The 22,290-nt window shown below is 39.8% G+C and overlaps 3 protein-coding genes across 5 annotated transcripts; 1 reads left to right on the plus strand and 2 right to left on the minus strand.

Moving 5' to 3' along the window:
- Positions 1–1,693: 1,693 nt before the first annotated feature.
- On the plus strand, positions 1,694–5,890 carry mrpl35 (mitochondrial ribosomal protein L35). Its single transcript, XM_085442684.1, has 4 exons — positions 1,694–1,774; positions 1,944–2,106; positions 5,383–5,527; positions 5,613–5,890. Exons 1-4 carry the CDS (start codon positions 1,744–1,746, stop codon positions 5,799–5,801), a joined length of 528 nt encoding a protein of 175 aa, XP_085298810.1. The 5' UTR covers positions 1,694–1,743; the 3' UTR covers positions 5,802–5,890.
- A 1,318-nt stretch (positions 5,891–7,208) lies between these two features.
- reep1 (receptor accessory protein 1) lies at positions 7,209–16,293 on the minus strand. 2 transcript variants are annotated; one of them, XM_085442680.1, is made up of 8 exons: positions 16,152–16,293; positions 13,867–13,939; positions 13,680–13,756; positions 13,392–13,512; positions 12,831–12,944; positions 12,430–12,589; positions 10,770–11,032; positions 7,209–8,101 (listed from the first exon to the last, which is right to left on the minus strand). In XM_085442680.1, the coding sequence occupies exons 1-8, from the start codon at positions 16,181–16,183 to the stop codon at positions 8,030–8,032; spliced, it is 912 nt and encodes a 303-aa protein (XP_085298806.1). In that variant the 5' UTR covers positions 16,184–16,293; the 3' UTR covers positions 7,209–8,029. The 2 variants fall into 2 exon arrangements, with proteins under 2 accessions (XP_085298806.1, XP_085298807.1); XM_085442681.1 differs by having other exon boundaries at positions 10,839–11,032; positions 16,152–16,287.
- Positions 16,294–17,826: 1,533 nt separating this feature from the next.
- On the minus strand, positions 17,827–22,219 carry chmp3 (charged multivesicular body protein 3). Of its 2 annotated transcripts, XM_085442682.1 has the most exons (7): positions 22,120–22,219; positions 20,611–20,791; positions 20,034–20,094; positions 19,556–19,735; positions 19,303–19,424; positions 18,976–19,090; positions 17,827–18,832 (listed from the first exon to the last, which is right to left on the minus strand). In XM_085442682.1, the coding sequence occupies exons 2-7, from the start codon at positions 20,653–20,655 to the stop codon at positions 18,693–18,695; spliced, it is 663 nt and encodes a 220-aa protein (XP_085298808.1). In that variant the 5' UTR covers positions 20,656–20,791; positions 22,120–22,219; the 3' UTR covers positions 17,827–18,692. The 2 variants fall into 2 exon arrangements, with proteins under 2 accessions (XP_085298808.1, XP_085298809.1); XM_085442683.1 differs by lacking the exon at positions 20,611–20,791 and having other exon boundaries at positions 22,120–22,218.
- Between the last annotated feature and the right edge of the window lie 71 nt (positions 22,220–22,290).

The raw sequence follows: 22,290 nt of genomic DNA on the forward strand, positions 1-22,290 counted from the left end.
TATCTGCTATAGAAAATTCTCTCTCTTTTTTTTTATTTTTTTACAATGGCTCTACAAGAATAATAAAAAAGCTTCTGTTCAACAATTACAGACAGTAATTGAGAATTGAGAAACAAATTGAGATGTTCTGTTGAAATTGCTCCTCTTTTTCATATATTTACTGGGCTTTTTCACATGAATAATTAGTTTGACATGTCTGCGCTGTACCATCGGGGTTCTGATCACTCCCCAGATCATTCTGCAGTACTCCTGCAACACCAGATACACAGTTGGAGAGAACCGCGCACCTCAGGAAGAACAGATGGCCGTTACAACCCCCCACAGCCTGACACCTTCCATCAGGGAGTCAGGCTGATGCTGAGGATGCCTAAAACCACAGAAGTATGAATCAATCAATTCTTTAGAAATTAGTCATGGAAATATTTTTTGAACTATCACACTCTATTCTCAACATTAATCAGGCACTTGAATCCTCTTTTGCTAGTTTTATCTGTAACAGGTCACTGCTGCAGGTTGTATACTGTATATATGTGTCAGTGTTCTGCCTTGAAATGTTATGACAGTTGCAACCACTGTGTTGGAGTTCGGATATTCTGTCTGTGCCTCCGTGGGTTTCCTTCTACAGTCCAAAGATGTACATGTTAGGTTCGTCTGTCCCTTTGTGTCCTCGCTGTCTGACTGGTGATCTGTCCACGATGTACTACTTCTTGCCAGGTGTCAGCTGGTATAGCTGGTGAAGAAAATAGATGGATGAATGGATGGATGCTGTGGCATAATTATATTTACTGCACAACACAGCCCTACGCACAGCAGTCATTTTGATGAATCATAGCAGGGAAAGCACAGGCGTTATTAAGAACATCAATCACTATTTCATTTAGCTATCTAGATTGTGGATATTTGCTCCAGCTACATTTCTGTCATGGGCTATCTGTTCAGTAGGTACGGGGAAATTTGCCAGACTAAATAAATAAGAAAACTGAAATACTGATTTGGTCTTCCAGCAATGAACAGCAATGAACAATTCTGAAAAATGGCAACTCTCAGGATCTCATGTTTACAGTGTGACAGCTATGTAGACAGACACAGCTGGAAGCTATATCATACTGTATATACACCAAGTAGACTGAATACAGGAGTATTTAATACATTTGTATTGGATAAAATGTGGTGTAGTGTGGTGCAGTGCCGGATAATCTTTTGATTACTGTAATACATGAAAGTTATATTGAAAAGTTATAAAGGACATAAATAAACAGTGCCACAGAAATACTCAATTTATGTTAAACCCACACAATGACATTTTACAAAAGCAATGGTACAGTAAAATACTAGGTATTTTATTGTAAATGTTTTTATACATAATTTTATTTTACTAAACAAAAGCAAAAGCTTTTTTAAGCTCGTCAGACGGGGGTAAAACTCTTACTTAGGCCAGTCTTAAAGAACCAACCTTATGTACAGTATTGTATTGTCCATAAACATGTTTTATTACACTGAAATGTGTTCATATGCGATTTATGCACATTTTACAAGTTTGGTTTGTCTCAAAATGACTTGAATGGTTCTCTCTCTCTCTCTTTTTAGCCTGCTCTGGTTTGCCATATCCTGCACAGCACAGCCAACCATGTCCTTCACTAGGTGGCGGTAAAGCGCTGTGTCGCTTCAACTTAACTTCATGCTTTTAACAAGAAGGTTTGTCCTAACGGGCCACCGTACTTACTTGGGCGTTCAGGAGGAAACATGGCGGCCACCCTGGCAAGGAGGCTGTCCGGTGTGTAACTGCAGTTTGACATTAATACAGTTTTATTTCACCCTCTTGATGCGGTGCTTGTTTATCATCTGTGTGTTACCGAGCAGTGCTGTTCAGTAACACATACAGAAATAGCTGAATTCGGTTTTATATTCATGTGTTTCTCTGTCGTCCTTGTGTTTGACAACAGGGTTGCTGAGGCCGCTGTCCGTGTCTGTATGTGCCCGGACACCACAGACCTGTCAGTCCAGCCTCGTTCAGTCTGCGCATCTCTACAGTTCTTTTACAGCCGCTGTCCGTGCTCCTCTCCAGGGTACAGTGTGGCAGACACCACGCTACAACATACTGCAGAGGTAAGGAGTGAAGGAATAGAAATATGAGGGCGATGCATTTGAGTAATTAAGCTCCCCAAAGTAACAGGCTAGGTTAATGTTCGTCCTAATCACGATTAGGTACAGGTTTTCCTCCAGGAAACCGTTTCACCGAATTGATAATCCGAGCTAATCTCATCTTGTGACACTTTTGTTGGTAGTGGACAGCCGGTATACAGCATAGAGGACTTGCAGTGACACAGCACCTGCTTTCCACGCTCACTGGGAGTGTTTTGTAGTTGTTTGTTTCTACTGTTGGCAAAAGGCGTCTTTATTTCGGATATAAAACACAAAAAAACTGAGATGACTAAAATGTGACTTCAACAGCTGCATCACAGAGTCTTTATAATGTAAGCACTTTGCAGCGGGTCTGAAAAAACAAAAGAGTTTTCTATTGTTTATTTTACCTAAAATAAATAATTTATTTCACCTTTTTGGACCCCCATTTTTTATTCATAATTTCCTTAATTGTAAAGGCAAAACAAATTCAATGATGTGCTGGGAACTGACATGACAGCATGTCACAGCTGCTGCAGATTTGTCCACTGCACATCCATGATGTGAGTCTCCTGCTCCACCACATCCCAAAGTTGTATTCTGGTGATGATGGAGCCATTTGCATACAGTCATTCTCATTGTCATGTTCAAAGATATGAGTTTGAGAAGATTTGAGCTTTGTGACATGATGCTTTATCCTGCAGCTGTCAGAAGATGAGTACAGAGGTCAGAAAGGGAGGGACGTGGTCAGCAGCAATGCTCAGCTTAGTTGGTGCTAAGGGCTCAAAATGTGCCAAGAAAATATCCCCACACTATTCCAACATCAGCAGCAGTGTCAATAGTTGATACAGGGCAGTTTGACCTGTTTTCATGTTGTTTACTCATATTCTGACCCTACCATCTGAATGTGAAGCAACAATCAAGACTCATCAGACCAGGCAAGCTCTTTCCTGTCTTGTTGTCCAATTTTGGTGACCCAGTATTAACTGTAGCATCAGTTTCCTGTTCAGAGATGCTCTTCAGCACAGCTTGGTCATAATAGTGGGCATTTGAGTTACTGTTGCTTTTCTATCAAGTTGAAGCAGTCTGGTCATTCTCCTCTGACTTCTGGGCCCTATTTCAGGAAGCCGGTTTAGTGCAAACTCTGAGTAAGTAAACCCTGAGTTAACGAAAACTCTGGGTTTTCGGTTTCACAAAGCGAGTTTAGATTAATTCTGAGTGAGTTACTATGACGACACACTCCGTGAAGCTAACCTGCCCCCTAGCAGGTTTACTTCAACTAACCCTGACCTTCTCCGCCTCTTTGTCAGAAACCTGACTGTAGGAAGTGTCGGACATGGCGTGCCCCTTCCTTGAAGAGCCAGTAGATGTTGAAGCCCAAATTCTCCGCAGAGCTCTCCGCCGGGAGAGAGTGATCAGAGCGCGTTCGGACATTTTATCATTTCCTGATGATTTCCTGTGTGAACGTTACAGTTTTTCAGCACAATCTATAATTTATTTGAATAACATCCTCAGGCCTAATATTGCTCATGTGACACATCGCGGACATTCTCTCAGTTCTGTACATATTATTTGTATTGCACTTCGGTTTTTTGCAAACGGGAGCTTTCTGTATAATATTGGTGACGCTGAGCACGTTTCCAAGGCTACCGTCTGTCGGGCAGTCAGGAATGTTACAGTTGCACTGAAACGTCTCCTGCACTCGTCTGTGGTGTTCCCCGGTCATAGACCCACAAGATTTATCAAAGAGGGATGCCACAAAATTGCAGGTATCAGGATGAACGAAACTTAATTCATGATGTGGTGATACTTGAACTACTACTTAAATTTTACATTTATTCTCACGGTTCCCAGGCGTGATTGGCTGTACAGATGGCACTCACATTCCAATCATTGCTCCTTCAGTAAATGAAGGAGACTATGTGAACAGGAAGTCTTTCCACAGCATTAATGTACAGGTACATGGTTCCCTGTAGCATTTCAAACTAACAAATTATTTCATTATAGTAATGGATGCTAATTTGTGTTCTCTGCACTGTGAAGATCATATGTGATGCTGCCAACATTATCACAAATGTGGAAGCCAACTGCTCAGCCTCTGTGAGTGGTGGTGGTGGAGGACCCCCACCTGTTTTTCGGGCCTCCGCTTTTTTTTCTGTTGGCTATAACGGGTCACATTTGAGCATACAGAGTAAGCAAATATGTACTTGTAATGTGCTCAGATAATTTCAATAAGTGCTTACAGAAAGAAAATTAATGTAGCCTCTAACTGCAATTGATTTACATGGGACAAACAGACCAAGCACTATGGCTCATAATACAATTACACCTTACCTGTTTGGACTATATTTTTATATTTCATTTTTACTTGCTGCCAGGAACGTTTGGGGCCTGTTGGGTTGCACCTGCGCTCACATCACATCACAAAATAAAATGTATGAAATAAAAAATAAAATAAAATATAATAAAATAACGTGTTAAATGGGTGGAAATCCCTAGATCAATGTTTAAATTAACACTCACGCATTGACTCTGTCGGCTATGTTTTGCCATGCATGCTCTCTTTCTTTTGCAGCTGTGGCTGTGTTACTTTTTTTCCGCGGAATTTGCATGTTATCGGCATATGCTGCCATCAGAATTTCGGCCTCAAGCGCTGTAAAATACATTGACCGCGCCTTCTTTCCCTTCGTCTCCATGGTGACTCGCTTAATCTGTGCTCCACTAATCAGGGCTTTATGTATCCTCGTGCGCGCGCTTAATTTGGGGTTAAAGCAACTCCGCGTTGATTGAACTAATTGTTATCAGCCTTTCTGCAACCGAATATTCCGAGTTGGACAGTTCGGGGTTACTCAACCCTGAGTATCGTTTTTCACTCTGAGTTTTCTAAACCGGCTTCCTGAAATAGGGCCCTGGTGTTGAAGCATTTCCACCCAAACTGCTGCTCACTGGATACTTTCTCTTTTTTTAGCTCATTCTCTGTAAACCATAGAGATGACTGTTTGGGAAAATCCCAGCAGATTAGCAGCTTTTTAAATATTCTGACCCTTCTGACACAAATAACCATGCAACCATGTTCAGAGTCACTTCTTCCTCATTCTGATGCTCTGTTTTCATTTCAGTACATCCTCTACATGACAAAAGCCACTCAGTTGCTTCCATATGAGTGGATAATTATATATTTGTGTTAACAAGCTGGTGAACAGGTGTACAAAGTAAGTATGTTCTTTGTAACAGCTGTTCTGCTTCTCTCTGTTGTTGCAGGGTGTCGGCACTTGTTCCTAGTCGAACTCAGCAGCCAAGCAGAAGTCTGACTTACTATAGTGTCAAGAAGGGGAAGAGAAAGAGTGTAAAATCTGTCACAGATAGGTTCATGAGGCTGCACTGTGGCCTTTGGATCCGACGCAAGGTTTGTATGTGTTACAGCTGCTTGAGTCATATGTTAATTGTAGGTAACGTGTTAAATTTAACTTCTTGATTTTGAATATGAACAGGCTGGATACAAGAAGAAGCTCTGGAAGAAGAAACCTGCCAGACGAAAGCGCCTCAGAGAGATCGTATTCTGTAGCAAAACACAATGCAAGCTTTTAGATAAAATGACAACCTCATTTTGGAAAAGGAGAAACTGGTACGTCGATGATCCATACCTGAAGTACCACGATCGGGTCAACCTCAAACCCTAATTTGCTGATTCACGTAATGACATCTTGTCTTCTGCTTGTAATGTAATGATGTTGTATATGTGTCAGATAAATCATCACATTTTGCCATACTTTCCCTGTAAGTTTTCTTTTAAAGCAAATACGCAGAAAAAAGAACAGACACAAAAGTTCTGCTTTATATTTAATGGTTGTAAGTTGATTTCACCAACGGAAATATTTAAACAAGTGAAACAAATTGATAGTCATGAACCAATATGCCATCACATCACGTCTTTTTGTTTCATAATTCACAATTAAGTTTAAGTTGAATTAACTTGACATTCTGGCCTGCCAGAAAAAAAATCTGAGGATACGTTAGTACAATGACTTGCGTGTCTCCCACTGCTTAAAGTGTTAAGTGGCTAATTTACCAGTTAATAAGACATGTTTGTATGCGTATATATTTATTTAACCAACTGATAGCCATAACATTTCTTTTTATAAATCAACTAAAGAAGAAAATGTTTACCAGCAAGGCATCTGAAGAGGCCAACAGCTTCACACAAAAGCACTTAAGAAATCAAATTCTCATACAAATTAATAACAAAACATCATGCAATGATGACTTCATCAATCTACACACAAGTATACAGATCTGCAACTTTGTAACATGTTTTTTCCTGTTTTGCTTTGAATGAATTTCAAAGAAATCACCTCCAACACTACCACAGATACTACTAATGCTTAAACACATCATTTGATTCCCCCCACCCCCCATTTTTTATAACTTTTTATCTGTTTAAAGAGGATTTTATGTGCATAATAAGTGTATCTACAACATCAGAGTGAGTGACGTGTAAACAGAACAGTTGTACCTGAGAAGCTTTTTGTTTCAAACCCACCTTAAATGATACAGATACATAGAGGAAAGTTAGAAATCTACTGGGCTAATCCTGTCAATCGACAACCAGCACAGTGATACTTTGTTTAGAACGTCGCCGAGGTTCAGGCGCAGCGAGTAAAGTTCAGGATGAAAACAAACAACGCTTCACCACGCACTGCTAATTCATAAAGGTTGTAAACCTGAAAAACCACTAAAGTCACTCTCGTGATTTTCTAAATAACAACGGAAGCAAATAACGGTAACGAGAGTCGGGCTTAGAGTTGCTCAGTTCACAGCAGAACATTGCACAGTGATTTTAAACATGTAAATAAAAAGATAAAACAACCATGTCCATATACAGTTAATGTTTAACCATGTAGTATCCTACTCTTGCTACAGCAGAAAAGTGACTTAATCCTAATTGCACTAAAAACTGCCAATTAAATGACAGAACATGCTTAGAAACTAAACAGATTGTCAAAAACAGTCAGCTCCACTAACGAAACATCTTATGTAATGACTTTTTTTCTCTTTTCTTTCTTTCTTTTCTAAATCTGTGATGCACGTGTTGTTTTTTGGTACACAAAAAAACTATTTACCACCGAAAAAACGCACAATAATGAAAGTGATTGATGGTGGTGTTCAGTGACTTATATTTATTTATTTATTCAGCTATTTTAGATTATTGAGGGCAGTGATTTCTATTCTAAACCTAGTGCATATTAATAAGAACACTGTTGGAAATGCAACATTTAAGTTTCTGCTATCTCTTTTTTTAAGGCTTTAAGAGAGAGGTAATAAACAGAATCATATCTGTCACTTGTTGCTTGATCTTCGCTTGGATAACTGATTGATTTATTAATACTTTGTTGTGATAATTATTGAAGTGCAGAAAAGCTGCTCTCCAGAGAAAAATTATTTCACGTGGGTAAAAACAGCCCGGTCTATGCTGTTGATCCTTGGCTTCTATCACATTCTCTTGCTCACTGTGCCCGCTGTAATGTTCAGTGACAGTACATTCTGTTTAATAACAGCAGACTAATGCCTGGGAAGACACACATGCATTTGCCTGTCCAGACTTGATAGATTAAAAACAAAGAAATCATAAAGATGAAGCACACATAAACCTGTACATAAATACATATTCAATAACCAACGAACTCAAAGTGTCTTCTCAGCATGGCACCCATTCACTCATTTCTCCTACCTCAACATTTTAAATCATGAGTCACTTGCTATATGCTGTATATAGAGGGGTCATCATAGGTCACTTTGGTAATACCTTATTCCAAAGCAGGGCTGCTTCAGTCATGTAGCTTTTGGCCATTCAGTATTTTTGTTTTAACTTCTTGCAGAAAAGGCAGCTGGAGTAGTCTTGAGGACAGTTTCACATGGCTTCATTGTTCGAAGAAAGAGCACTCCTGGATCTTGTGAGAGGCCTTAAGACTCTATGAGGAGGCTAGAAGGGACGAGAGAAGCGAACAGAGAGATGGAATTCAGTCAGCCAGTAGCTGCAAGGAGTCGCAAAGTATTTAAAGGATAAAGGCTGGCATTATTTTGTATTTTTCTTATTGTCAAGATGAAAGCAAAACTAAGAAACAGTTTCCCTGTTTTTCCAATTTACCTCTCAGACCAAAGCCTGTTTATTTCTACAGAAGTCATTAACAGGAGAGGAGATTGCAAATATTTACTTTAATTCCTTTTAAGGAGCAGACGGCAATTTAAAAAAATGTACTGTAAACATTACAAAAGAGGAGTAAACATTGTAGTAGTGAATAATCTTCTTCTGTGGATTATCAGCTCAGTGTGCTGGGACCAGACTGTCTCTAGGGTAAAAACACAGCATGTAACGCTTTCAAAGGTTGCCAAGTGCAACACTTTTACTGAAGAGGCCGCCTAGTATCACTATGACTGTGAATGTGTTGTGTTTAATTCTTTGTTAGGGACACCTGTTCAGCTGTTTATTAACACAAATATCTAAAGAGCTAATAACATGGCAGGAACCCAGTGCATTTACGAACAATGACCTGCTGGATATTGAGCATCAGAATGGTGACGAAAAGTGATTTAAGTGATGGCATGGTTGTTGGTGCCAGATGGTTCTGGTCTGAGTATTTCAGAAATTGTTGATCTACTGGGATTTTTCCCACACTGCCATCTGTAGAGTTTACAGAGAATCGTATGTAAAGAGAGAAAAATGCAGTGAGTGGTAGTTTTCTGGGTGAAAATGTCTTTTTGATATCAGATGTCAGAGGAGCATGACATGATTACCCAAATAGCCACTCTTTGCAACCAAGTTTATGCAGAAGAGCTTCTCTGAACACACAAGAGCAAAAGATCACTTCAGGTGCCACTCCTGCTAAGAACAGGAAACCGAGGCTGCAATTTCTACAGGCTCAAAAAATTGGACAATAGAAGAAATGCTGCCAGTATCCTAGTATTTTATAGGATACTATGGGTCCCTTAAAATCAACTCTTTATGACCACAGTACCTATCGTCTGATGGCTGCTTCCAGCAGGAAAATGTTGCATGTCACAAGGCTCAAATCATCTCAAGCTGGCTTCTTTAATACGACAGTGAGTTCACTGTTCTGGCCTCCACAGTCAACAGATCTCAATCCAACGTAGCAACTTTGAAATGTGGTGGAACGTGAGATTCCCACCATGGATATGCAGCGGACATATCTGCAGAAACTGTGTGACGCTATCATGTCAACCTGGACTGGAATCTCTGAGGAATGTTTCCAGTATCTTGTTGAATCTCTGCCATGAAGACTAAAGGTAGCTCTGAAAACAAAATAGGCTCCACCTGGTAAGAACAAGGTGGTACTTAAAGTGTCTGGTGAGTGTATGTTGAATCAAATGTGGCACAGAATAGCTTAAATGACATCAGTGTTTACTGACTGTTGAGAGGCTGTTCATAATTTTAATATGCAGCTTAATTAAGAGCTTGTGTCTTTAAAACTTGAATTTGGCCTGGTGGTTAAGAGAAGCATGCTTTACTGTTTTTCTCACGTTTCTCTTGTCAATAGCGAGACCTTAGAGCAGGGGTGGGCAATCTCAGTCCACGAGGGCCGGTGTCCCTAGATCTCACCTTGGGTCAACACACCTGAATCACACAATTAGTTCGTTACCAGGCCTCTGGAGAACTTCAGGACATGTTGAGGAGTTAATTTAGCCATTTAAATCAGCTTTGTTGGTTCGAGGACACATATAAAACCTGCAGAGACACCGGCCCTCGTGGACTGAGATTGCACACCCCTGCCTTAGAGAATAGTAATGAATAGGTAAGTTTGGCCTTGCATCATTGGAGCTGTTACTAACTGATTGGGAGGGGGAGGGAAAAAGTCCTAGGTCTCGAGGCGTAAATGCACATTTGTTTCTCAGCAGAGTATTTGTGGCATCAGGGGACTGATGTGGTAATAACTTAAAAACAACAAAAAACTACAGTCCCATGTTGATTGTGATGAAACATTATGTCACTTAGCGCATGTGCTGTGGCTCACTGATGTTTCTACCAGGGTTTGGGTCGCACAGGAATAAGGAACAAGCTCTTTCAGGCTTTAGCTACCCAGGCAACACTCATTTGTAGTATCAATTCATTGTTGATTTTTTCATGTGATCTTCTGACAACTGAAAAAAAAATATTGCCAGCTTTATCCTTTAATAATCCTGCTTTATTTAGCTGTTCATTGAGAACGCCAATCAAAGACATACTAGGTGTTGAGGTTTATGAATGAATGCTGGTTCATTCCAGGGAAGGATTTCACACAAACATTTCCACATCAAAACTAAAAGTTATTCTAAATGGGTGAAACACACTAGAAGGCAAACCGTGTGAATTTATCAACAATGTTTAATATTTCCAAAAAATCTGAGTCACTGCAATCATGCAATCATTATTTGAACTAAATAATGTTTCTACCAAGTTAATGCATGATTCAGTTTCATCAGTGCAGAAATTCTATTAGCAATCTGGCTCTCCACCATCGCATAGGTACTGGACCATGATGATTTATTTAGGCACGCAGCAGCAGAAATTAGTGAATCATTGAGTAAATCACCATTCTCAAGGGGCAGTTAGGATCAGACAGCAGCTGAGCAGCCACGTTCACAAGGCAGTGTACCTCAGGAGCCTTCCGCTTAGTCAACCTGAGCTGTGGAGATTTTGACGCTGCCTGCGCCTCTTTCCTCACCTCCTCAGGCTGCTCCAGAGCCACCGGAGTGGGAGGTAGAGAGGGTGCGGAGGGTGGGGTGGACTGGGGTGTCATAGTGGGTGTAATGGGCGTGGGCTCAGACTCAGAAGTTGAAGCATTCTGGGACAGAAACTCCTTGGAGTCCCACTGGTCCAACCCCAACACCTCAAACTCAGTCATGTCAAAATCCTGCCCTGTACCGTGGGAAAAGGTCGGCAGCAGGGAATGAAAAACTAACCAATCAAAGGCCTAATGCTTCCCATTTCATTACAGAAGAGATGTAGCTGATTTTGGTCAGTTTGGGGATTACGAATGCTCATATCATAATGCATCATCATCCTGCATGCTGCACGACTGAGATCAAACACCAATTTGCTGCAGCAAATACAAGCATAACAAGGCTGTTCTTATTAGCCCTCCTTATGTCCTCCTTTCTATTATTTTAAGAGTCAGAGTAAACCTTCTTAGCCTGTTTTCCATGTCAAATAATGCCACAACAGAAGACAAAAGATAATATCGTAGAAGCTTTAGTGATTTTGCATTTTGGTGATTTTGTTGTTGTCAGCAAATCCAATGATCTCACAAAAAGATCAAAACCACAAAAAAGCAACTTTCTGATGCCTCTGCGCCTTAAGCGCCATTGTTATACAGAAAGTATAAAAAACACATTAATGAACCACATCTTAGCTCCAGCTGACATTTATTATGATTCATATTAATTTTAACTCCACCCCAAACCAACCATGCAACTAAAAATACAGCTCGCCAAATGTGTATTAATCCACAGCTGAAAATAGTCCCCAACAAATGTATCCAAGTAGCTACACTGCCCAGCTGTTTAGGACATTATTTAGACATATAAACATATGCAGCCTTAAAATGAACAACAGACAACGTCTAAGTCACAGAAAGTAATGGTTTTGGTCTTTTACTTGGATTTGTCGGCAATAACAAAGATCCTCAGAATGAATGAAAATTCAAACGCTGGCTCAGATGTTTACAGCAGCTTGGTTACCAAATATTCGATGACATACCCTTGCTAAGATTCATTATTTAATAATACCGTAACCCCATCGATATTAACAGTTGTTGTTACTTCTAAATTTAATTACATGAAAATTTTTTTAAATTATCTGAAAAATACAGCACCGAATTAGTACAAATAATAACCGATTCCACTGTTAAAGTTGGCACAAAATCCCTCCAGCTGCATGCGAGTTTTGTCACAGGATGGTTAGCCCTGTGAGGGCCTGACCTGCTCCAAACAGGAAGGTAGGGCTGAGGTTAGGGGGCCAGTCAGGAAAGCTGAGGTACTAAACAATATCTTTGGGCTTAAACGAGCTTGAACAGGAAAACAGATATCGCCTCGATAATCTGCGTCACACAAACCAGGCAGGCACTGCTGCAGCATTGTAATGGCTCCTACAGTGTGCTCATCGAGCCCATATTTCCATATTTTTCGGTATGTTGTGCTATTTAACTCATTTACATTTTTATAATGCTTTATAAGACTATTATTTGTTGTTTGTTTATTTAGTTTTCAGGGCTACTGTAGGTGGCATGAAGCAGTATGGAAATCACATCTCCTCACCCTTGTAGCTCTCAGACTTGCTGCGCATCATAGGTCGGGTTCGGTGCTGTGCGGCTGCAGGCTGCGTAGAGTCGGAGCTGCTGTTAACAGGGTCAGACTGGTAGGAAGAGAGATCCTGCATGCTGAAACTCCTGAGTCTGTCTGACAGAACTCCTTGACCCTAAACCGGGAAAGGCTATGTTTTAGTATCAGCAGCAGTGTGAGACAGGCTGGGGATGACATGGCATCATGAAATACACAAACATTACAGTAATCTGCTGCGTCCTCTGCTTCAAAAACAAATGTTCAAAGCTTCATGAATGTGATCGGCCGCAAAAACAACAAGCTTGACACATTATTTACAATGCCCGAGCACCGTACCCCCAGTGCAGTACAAAACAAATGTCCAGAGTCTGCATTACCTTTGTTGCAGCCATGACTGCAGCTGTGGCTGCAACGTTCAGTCCTTTTCTCCCAAAATGCACCAGTGTGTCATAGCTTTTGTCCTTTGCTTGGCAGATATACTCATCAATGTCCTAAACAAAGAGCAAAAAAAAAAGAATCACATGAACATGATGTATCTCATTGGCATTGTGTAATTGCTGGACAGCTGTTTCATGTGTTGCTTGACTGCATCATTTCATTCTGTGGCTTTTGATCTTCAGAAAGCTCATTTATCCATTTCCTGCCACACAAACAGAGGGGGGGAAAAAAGGTGGAAAGGAAAAGACGAATGGAAGAAGACTGTGACATGTCTTTGCCTTTGTCCAGCGGACACATTTTTAAAAGCTTAAGTGGGAAAGTGAATTGGCACAAAGGCACTTTTGTTCCTGAGACAGTCGCAAAACTCCAGTTCTATTAGACACAAAACCACGCGTGTTAGCTTAAAGCCTAGACTGAACATTTTGCCCCCTATGCCTTTCCTTTAACGGCACCAGAGGAAATAAAGGAAGATACAACAACAAAAAGGAAAGGGATTTCACCTTTTCTTTTGAGGAAAGCGTGGGATGAACAAACTTCCTGTATAGCACACTGGAACCTTTAGTGTAAGGGGATAGCAGCCACACCACAAAGGCTATCTTCAGTTCATAGTAGAAAGGAAGCCTGCAGTGAAAACACGGAGTAGCAGTAAAACACAATAACTTGTGTTTTTTTATGTCTGCCATAAAGATTGTTAATGATAACCCTACAAGACTCAAGACAAGAGTTGAAATATATTCCCCGGAGGGCCTCTGTACGATCTTTGACACAAAACATCTGCAGTCACCTACCAACAAAGAAACATGTCTGTAAACACTTCCACAGATGTAAATAGGGCAAATATTATCCAGTACATCATCCATTTCACCTGCAATGTCATAGAAAAGTCAAATCTGTTAATGCAAATCCACATAAAACATTTCTATTTACTAATACATCATGGTGTTACTATTGTAAAGCTAAAAACATTTTACTCACGTATTCTTTCACATCTTTGGACTTCACAGCTTTATAAGAAGAGTATGCAGGATATAGTGTACCAAAGACGAGTCTAAAAGACAGAAAACCGATTAATATTCAGACATAAAAAAACGTGCCACAAAGACATGTTTAATGCAATAAAACATGATTAAAAACAATAAACTGCTGTGAAAAAGTCTATGTTTTGTTTCCAAAGTGACAGACTTTCTTGTAATTTTTAAATTGATCTCCATCAATAATTCTCCAGGCTTTCTGAAAATCTTTCAAATGTCTTCTTTGGACACTGGCTGTTGTTTAACTCATATGCTGTACAGTCTTTGTACTGCAGGAACTATTGGTTCCTATGACTACCTGTGAATCCTTTGAGCACCTAACCCAAGGGATGAACCAGTGTTGTGACTACACATAACTGACAACTTAGTGAAGAAGTAATTTTATACCTTTAGGCACTTTGTTGTTGTCAGGTTCCCATAAAAACACAGTTTGACAGGCATAAAATAGTATTTTTGGACCAACAAGATGATTCCTAAAGAGCCAGTAGCTGAAACTTTGTAATTTCTCAGCATGGTGTGCAGCGTGTCCTTAAAAAATTTGAGGAAAACTGACAAGCAGAGAACAAAAGACATTTGATAGAAAACAGAACAAAATGCAGGCAACATCCAAAGACAAGCTTTGAATGTCCTTCATAAGCTTGGAGAACTATTCCTGAAGACTACTTAAAGAAACAACAAGAAAACTCATCTGTGAGAGTGGAGGCATTAAAGAATAAAAGTGAACACATCAGATTTTTACTTTAAAGCTTATTAGTATTGCACAGCCTGTTTTTTTCCTCTATACTCTATTTTCATGTGTATTTGCATGTTTTTAATAAATCGCTGCACCTATTTCCCATTTTCCTAGCAAATTACGAGGGGTGAAAGACTTCTCCACAGCAGTGTATGCTGTGCATTAAAGCAATCCATATATAGACATTTGGGAATAATTCTTTCTTCTTAAGCATTTGTATGTACATTTTGTTTTGAATCTTTGGACCTCTTGTAGACATTTACAGGTTTCCAGGAAAGATGAGGTCAATCAGAAACTGTAAAGTATTACTCATGGCTAATACGGGCTTGGCAGCTGACAGATAAAGTCAAGTCATTTCAGGTAAAATTAGTTCACATATGTTGTCTTTTTTCTTTAAATTCCTCCTCTTATGCAAGCACCTGTGCTGCTGGGTGTCCGGACAGAGACGTGGACTCTGTGAAAGTGCTACAACCAAGCAACAGCAACAGCTGCGTAAGTGCGACCTGATCAAATTACTGACCCACATCATGTTGCTCGGGCCTGGCCGGCTAACTCGGAGTTCAGAAACACAAGGACGCTTAAAATATCGACGCAGCTAAAACCTTTCTGTTGGCCACCGATCCAAAAACGAATCTGCATAACCAAGTTTTGAGCTGCCAAAGCGCTGGCAGTCCAATCAGTGTAACAAAATCTCGTTATCGAAATGTAATTGCTTCCCTATTTCGAGGTTAGAGCCTACTGTTGCTTTACACAGTCTGCAATGATGCTGATTCATAGTTTGTGCAGGCGAAAAATAGCCATGACCTACACTAATAATAATAGGAAACAGGCAGCTATTGATATAAAAACATGGGGGTATATGCATCCACTCTTATAACATGAAATGCTCTTGCATTGTAACCTGAGAAGGCTGACCCATCCCTTTTGGGTTTTTTTTTCCAATGTGGGACATCCACACTCAATATTGGTCCACTCAAAGACCGCTCCTGTTGTTCAGACACCTCGCCACTCAGTGACATTTAGGGCTTCTGGCTATGAAAGAAGCCCCCAGATTTCAGGATCTGACTCATTTTTATCATCTCGTATGACGATAATACATTATTCACTCAATAACGTCATCTCTTTGTCTAGAATAAAAAACAAATCACTTGATAAAAACAAAGAGTGGCAGACTGCTGCGCGCTGCCAGCCTGTTAAGAAATACAGTAGGTCTATACAGGCCCGGGGCTCATTCCGGCTGAAACGACAAAGTACAATCCCATCAAACCCGGGCTGCTTTCAGTCAGAAATGAACAGCACGACACTTGCTCTCTATGTTGACGTCTGATTCTGATTAAAAAGGCTGTCAGGCAGAAATGCGGGGGCTTGTAAAGCGCGCAGCTTCTCCACCGTTAATGTGCGTCTCGATTTGCCACCTGCAACAATCAGGCGATGCGATCTGTTCATATCCCTCTATGACAGAGAATGTTTTAAATGAATTTAAAAAGGGGACTTACACCACAAGTCTAGAGATGATCCAGGAGACCATTGCGCTGGGAAGGCGACAGGACGCGCTGTCTGCAGGGAGGAGTTTCCTCCAGATGACAGGCGCGTCCAGGCGGCTGCGTGTGGACGCACACAGGCGGCAACGTGATGCGGGATAAACAGTGAGCGGCCTACAGCTCTTATCCATAGATGGCAGTGTTGCATTGCACAGACAGCAGACACACAACATGCCGGAGCGTGAGTCCTCAAGCCCACAAGGGTGTGTGGATGTGTCGATGCAGGGTTGCAAAGGAGACAAATATCTCCTGTTCCCCCTCTCCGTGCTCCTTTTAAGCGTTTGTATTCTGTAATCCCTTTCAAATTTACCTTTTAATACTGCAACCAAATCCCCGTAAAGCTCAAAGATCCACAAACTACCTCCTACTTGGAATAATACGGTAATACTACGTGGCCGATATGTTTGAATGAATACTTTTGTGGTCATTTAAATGAAGGTACACACACACATGCATTACTGCAACGAAAACATTTTAATTAGCGATTTATCTACAAGTAAACTTCTTGATTGCTTGCTTTATGTCCGAATAGTAGAGAGTATTATCCATCACACTGCCTCAGAGCTGCAGATAGGAACAAATGTTTTAGCCTGAACACTCTTGAAAGAAAAGATTAAAGAAATGTATTAAACAACTGTAACGAGAACATGGTGTTTTCAACTGTTACCCATTAACACGTCATGCTCTTTAAACTACACACAGGCCCACTTCAGGATGCAGGGTTCTGATGTTACTACTATTCTATGGTGTAACATTTTTAAAGGGAATTTTTACAATTAATCAAATGACCACAAATCAAGTGACACTGGGGAATTTGAGGAAGATGCAGAGTAGCTAGTGTGGCCTAAAACAACGAGCAAGAGTCCAAATATTTCAGATTGTACTGACTGTAATCTTGCTCACAGTTGACATTTACAACTGAAGGTCAAACCTTATTAAAATGACCTCATAAAAACTAAAAAGTGATTTCAAGGACAGGGACATTGCCTATCCTCGAAATTCTCATCCCCTGGTCCCAAACCTGAGAACACCTGCATTACCAGAGCAACAGTACCTTGGCTTTGTCTAGCCTTTCACACACAAACTGCAGCCAGAGCACACAGGCGAGGTTTTGTTACCGTCCAACAAAAGCTGCCAAGGGAGGGCCGTGGCTGGCAGAAACTTGACCCTTTTGTCCATTTTAACAAAACGGACCAAAAACCCCCCAAAAACAAACAAAAAAAGAAAAAGCCGGTTTGAAATGGGGTGAATTGAAAATGAACCCTTCCTAAAAATTAAAATTCTGCTCCTTTAAAAAAAAAAAAAAAAAGAAGAAGAAGGCATTAGTTTATTATAGTTTGACACATAGCTCCTGCATTTAATTAGATAGACTGTTGTCTTTGGAGTAGTCTCATTAAGGTCTTTATTGTTTATATAGGCTATTTTTTTGTGTGCCGGTTGAGCCATTTTATCTGCCAGACAGCATTAAACCGACTGTGTGCACTACTTTTTCTGACCCGCTGATTGGCTGATTCACATATCCCAAAAGGCCTACTATAACAAGAAGAGACCTGAGATGTTAAAAAAACAACACACAAAAAAAGAAAGGTTAGCGTGATCAGTGCTGCAAGCAGAAACAGGCAGAGACAAGTTACTGGTAACTGTCAGCTTTATTCTTAAAAGTTAATTTCTTTTTTTCTCCAAGACATAGAAAAAATATACACACAGTACATCCACAGTACATACGTTCTGAACACCCAACTTATTTCCTCTGCTTGTTTCTGTTTAGGAGGGAATCATGGGGATGAAGTCAAACATTTAACGAGCTGACTGCTAATGTCAAAAAAACAAACAAACAAAAAAAAAGTAAAGTAGTATGCGTGGAGTTTCCGATCAGTGTAACGTGTATAGCCACAGAACGAACAGACACATTTTGACTGGACTGTACAGAAAACAAAAAGTGAACCCCATCCACCAACATCTAGTGTTTCGGATTTTGTAGGTTAACTACAGGTAAACGGAACAAACAAAATAATAATAATTTGATCCTAAGTGATTAAAAATACAGCTGAATGGCCATTTCTGATGTGACTTGTCATCAACAGTTATTCAGTCTGTTGCATTTGGGATCATAAATACTTCCACAACCAGTCTATAATAACTTTGGACAGAAGAAGAAGAGTATGATGAAGCACTGTAGGCACAGCAGGCTTTTCTTACTTACAATATGTACACCTTCTTACCCTTCTGCTTGACTTTGGATAATAAAGACTTACCCAGGGTTTACCCTTGATAATTATACACAAAAAGCAAAAACGTATTTTCTTCTGGCTGAGTAAACCAGATGACTATCGAAAAATTGACTGTCGTAGCACAATGTTAACCCCAAATGATTATGTGAATTTATAACAAGAAGCGATGAGGATACTCGAAACTGTAACCTCTGCACCAGAATGATCTCTGTCCTTCACGGAGTGAGCCACCTGACTTCGACAGGCAGCACAGCGGCAGTTCACCTTAGCTCCTCAGGGCTGCCAATCTTGACTGCATCTCTTCAATGTCCTCCTCTGACTCTTCATCTGAAGCCGCAGTGGCTCCAGCGGGCTCCATTTCAGGCAGGGCATCTGTGACTTTGTTCGGTGCTTTGCCAAGGGCACCTGACAAGAGAAAGCAGAACCAGCGTTTTCAGTGTTTTGACTTTATAGCTGATCTGTGGTTCAGACTTAAACTCCCTAAAAAAAAACCCCAAAACAAACAAAAACAAAAATGTGACTTTGAGCTGTGATTTTATTTTTGTCACCTGCTGTGATATCAAAGAGGATCCTGTCGACTTCCTCCTCCGCTGCTTCCTCCATCTCCTCTCCGTCTTCCATGCTCTCAAAAGTATCTTCCATCATTTCCTCAATGATACCAGCCTGAAAGGTAAATATGCCAAGTTTTAGCTTTACTATGAAAAGTTGTGAAATTTCTTTGGCACAACAATTAAATTGATCAAAAATTTAACACAACTGTAACTAAAATAATATCTCAAATTCAACAAAGCAAAATAAACAGAATTAAAATATTAGACAACATCAGTGACACAGTGTAACAATCACGTAACAATAATATCATGGTAAACAGTGACCTTCGTCATCTCCTTCGACAGCTCCCTCATGGTGGCCTGGATCTCTGGGATTTTGACTAGATTGTGCATGGCTTTCATGACGTCTGTGCTCTTCTGCATTGCTCCAGCAACACGCGCCACAGCTGAAAACACGCAAAACAGATTTCCTCAGTGACAGAGAAGAGCATTGATGATCACAATGTCATTAGAAAACCTGCTCTAAGTGACAAACTAAGTACGCCCTCCTCCCCATCTTGTGCGCTGCCACACTCACCAAGCTGATTCTTCATGCTGAGAACTACAGAGTTCATCTGTGCTTTGGAAGCGTGAAGTTTTGTGACAGCTCGTTTGGACTGAATCACCTCCTTCGCAAGCACCACGCACACATCTTTCTGTCCCTTTTTGGCAGCGTCTTTGATGGATCGTTTAACTTTTTCTTCTTCTCTTTGAATATCTGAAACCAAAATATGTCAATTTCATTACACAGACAACACACAATTTATCAGGTCTTTGATTATATTTATTACATATACAAAAAGCTAATTTGGTATCTTTATGACTTACTGAGTCAAATGATTATTTTACACCTTCCAGATGAATAATTAAATGACAGCAATTATCAGACAATTCAAATACATTGTACTTACACTAGATTTATAACTCCTCAGTTTGGTTATCAGATATTTAGGTGAAAGTGATATAAACTGAATGTAAACGGTCCTGGAAGTGTCAAACTCTGGCTGTAGTCTTACCTCGAATTTGTCTGTCCACCACTCTCATTTCCTTCCTGATTTTATGATTCCACTCCTTAACCTGAAAGAGCACATTATCTTATTAAAACATGACACAGTCTCTGTTTCTCGGCCAGCTACAGGTGGATGTACATGTAATATTCGTTTTAACACGGGTGTCGCAATACAACGACGCCATGTACAGCTGCTAATATGTAATGGCTCATAAGGTTGGCTAAAGTGAGGACAGCAATGGTTTGTTTACAGTGAAGACTTATATTAGCATGTATGCTAACAGGCACACTACTATAGAAAGCATAAATCGGCTAATGGACACGTATACAAGCGTGTGATCTTGAATAGTGTAAAAAAAAAAAAAAACTATGTAAGCTAATGTCAAACTTGTTGTTGTTGTTTTTTCAACTAGAGTGCTGTTGACTACTTAATTATCAGCCTGAAGTATCAACATACAGGACGGACAAGCCCTAGCTGTGTGACAGCTAACGTTAGCAAGGATAGCTAGAGCCACTGTCTTTCTTTGCTTTTTGTCCACACAGCTCTTAAAGACAGGTTCTGGTCACCATCAGTCAGTACTTACCAAATCAGCTGCTGGCTTCTCCTGTGATTTCCCGAACAGTCCCATCGTAAACAATGTGTTAAAAGGCAAGCTAACCTATTTGACTTGAACTAGCTGGCTAGCACAGCCTGTTAAACTATCACTTCCTGTTCTGGCAAGGGGCGCCGCGGGCTGAGTCCGAATATGAGTAAACATTCACGTCCTCAACAAGAAAACAGGGAAATAAGAACAAGTGTTCAAATAAAGCTGAAATCGAACGAGACACTCAGCAGTGACGTGTTATGGGTTTGCCCTAAAAAAAACTGAAGGAATTTGGATGGAATCAAAAAGAAAGGTATTACAGTTTCTTTTTAAAAAATCTCTCTATTCTCATTTTAGTTTAGTCTTTATCATTTTAAGAGTCTGCTATATTATTATATTTTATCTTTTATGAATATAGTGTTAAATAAATAATAACAAGGTCTTCGATGTCATGTGCTGCTGTTCATCTCAGGTTGCATTTATGTACTTGTAAAACTGGCTAAGGACCTGATTTTATTATTATTATTATAAATATTTTAATTATGTTATTTAATTATGTAAAACCTTAGAATTTAAAGAATGTGTGCATTTTTGTTTTGTTGTGCCATTTAATACCATGACTTTAAACACTATGAAACCCCCCCAAAACTCACAATTAAACATTTATTTTGGAGATAGATAGATAGATAGATAGATAGATAGATAGATAGATAGATAGATAGATAGAACAATATGACAGCAATTTTCCGTTATTGTGTTGCTTTGCTAACAACTTGCGGAAATCTGAATAGGCTGTAGTCAAAGTTTAAAAATATTCAAATAATATAATATATTGGGTAAAGTATAATAATATAAAACACCCCCTAAAACTAATTTTTGTTTTCTTTCTACTGATATAAAATCATGTCTTTATTACTATGCACCGGTTGGCATAAGGCTGTTATGTGTGATTCTATCTTTACTGGAAATTGCCTTTTGTGTGACACGCTTACCTAACTTAAACACGATTCCTTAAATTAATATATACATTTAGGCCTTTTATCTGGAACATTTTATCTTATGGTAGGTACCTAAACAACTTAGCCAGAAAAGTTATGTATATCATATTTTGTTTAAACAAAGAAGTAAACATAAACAGATAAAACGCATTGAAATAAAACCAATGAATGAAATGAATATAATTCAATGTGATTACGCGCAGTGCAACCCTCTGTTGTCATTTCCATGGAGATAAGACACGTAAACAGCAGCGTCATATGTCGCTATAAACAAATGTTTGCAATAACAGTAAATATTACTGTACCGACTTAATAAACTTGTATGTATAAGCAATATATCGTCTTAGGGCACTCTAAGCTTTACCTCTCGCAAACAATGCTTTCAGGTAGCGCTTACGTACCACTATCTCATCAGATATGATCTAGCTATCAGTAATGTTAAAGTCATAGATATTATAGTTGTATGCGTATTGATTTTGAGGCACGTGAGATGTGAAGGTAGAAACTGTACCTGCAGGTTAAATTTAGGGTAAAATTTACGTCAGGCCCGTGCCGATTACCGATGACGTACTCAATGGTCCCCTTTTCCAGGTGGTTCTAGATTTTTCTGTTATCGATTGGTTGCCGCACCAATCACGTAAGGACATTGGGTGTGACGCAGCCAATCACAGGCGTACGTGGG

Source organism: Copadichromis virginalis, linkage group LG19 (genome assembly GCF_057382275.1).
Source record: "Copadichromis virginalis isolate Kocher_CV1m ecotype Utaka linkage group LG19, C_Virginalis_male_GT1.1, whole genome shotgun sequence".
Taxonomy (NCBI): domain Eukaryota; kingdom Metazoa; phylum Chordata; class Actinopteri; order Cichliformes; family Cichlidae; genus Copadichromis; species Copadichromis virginalis.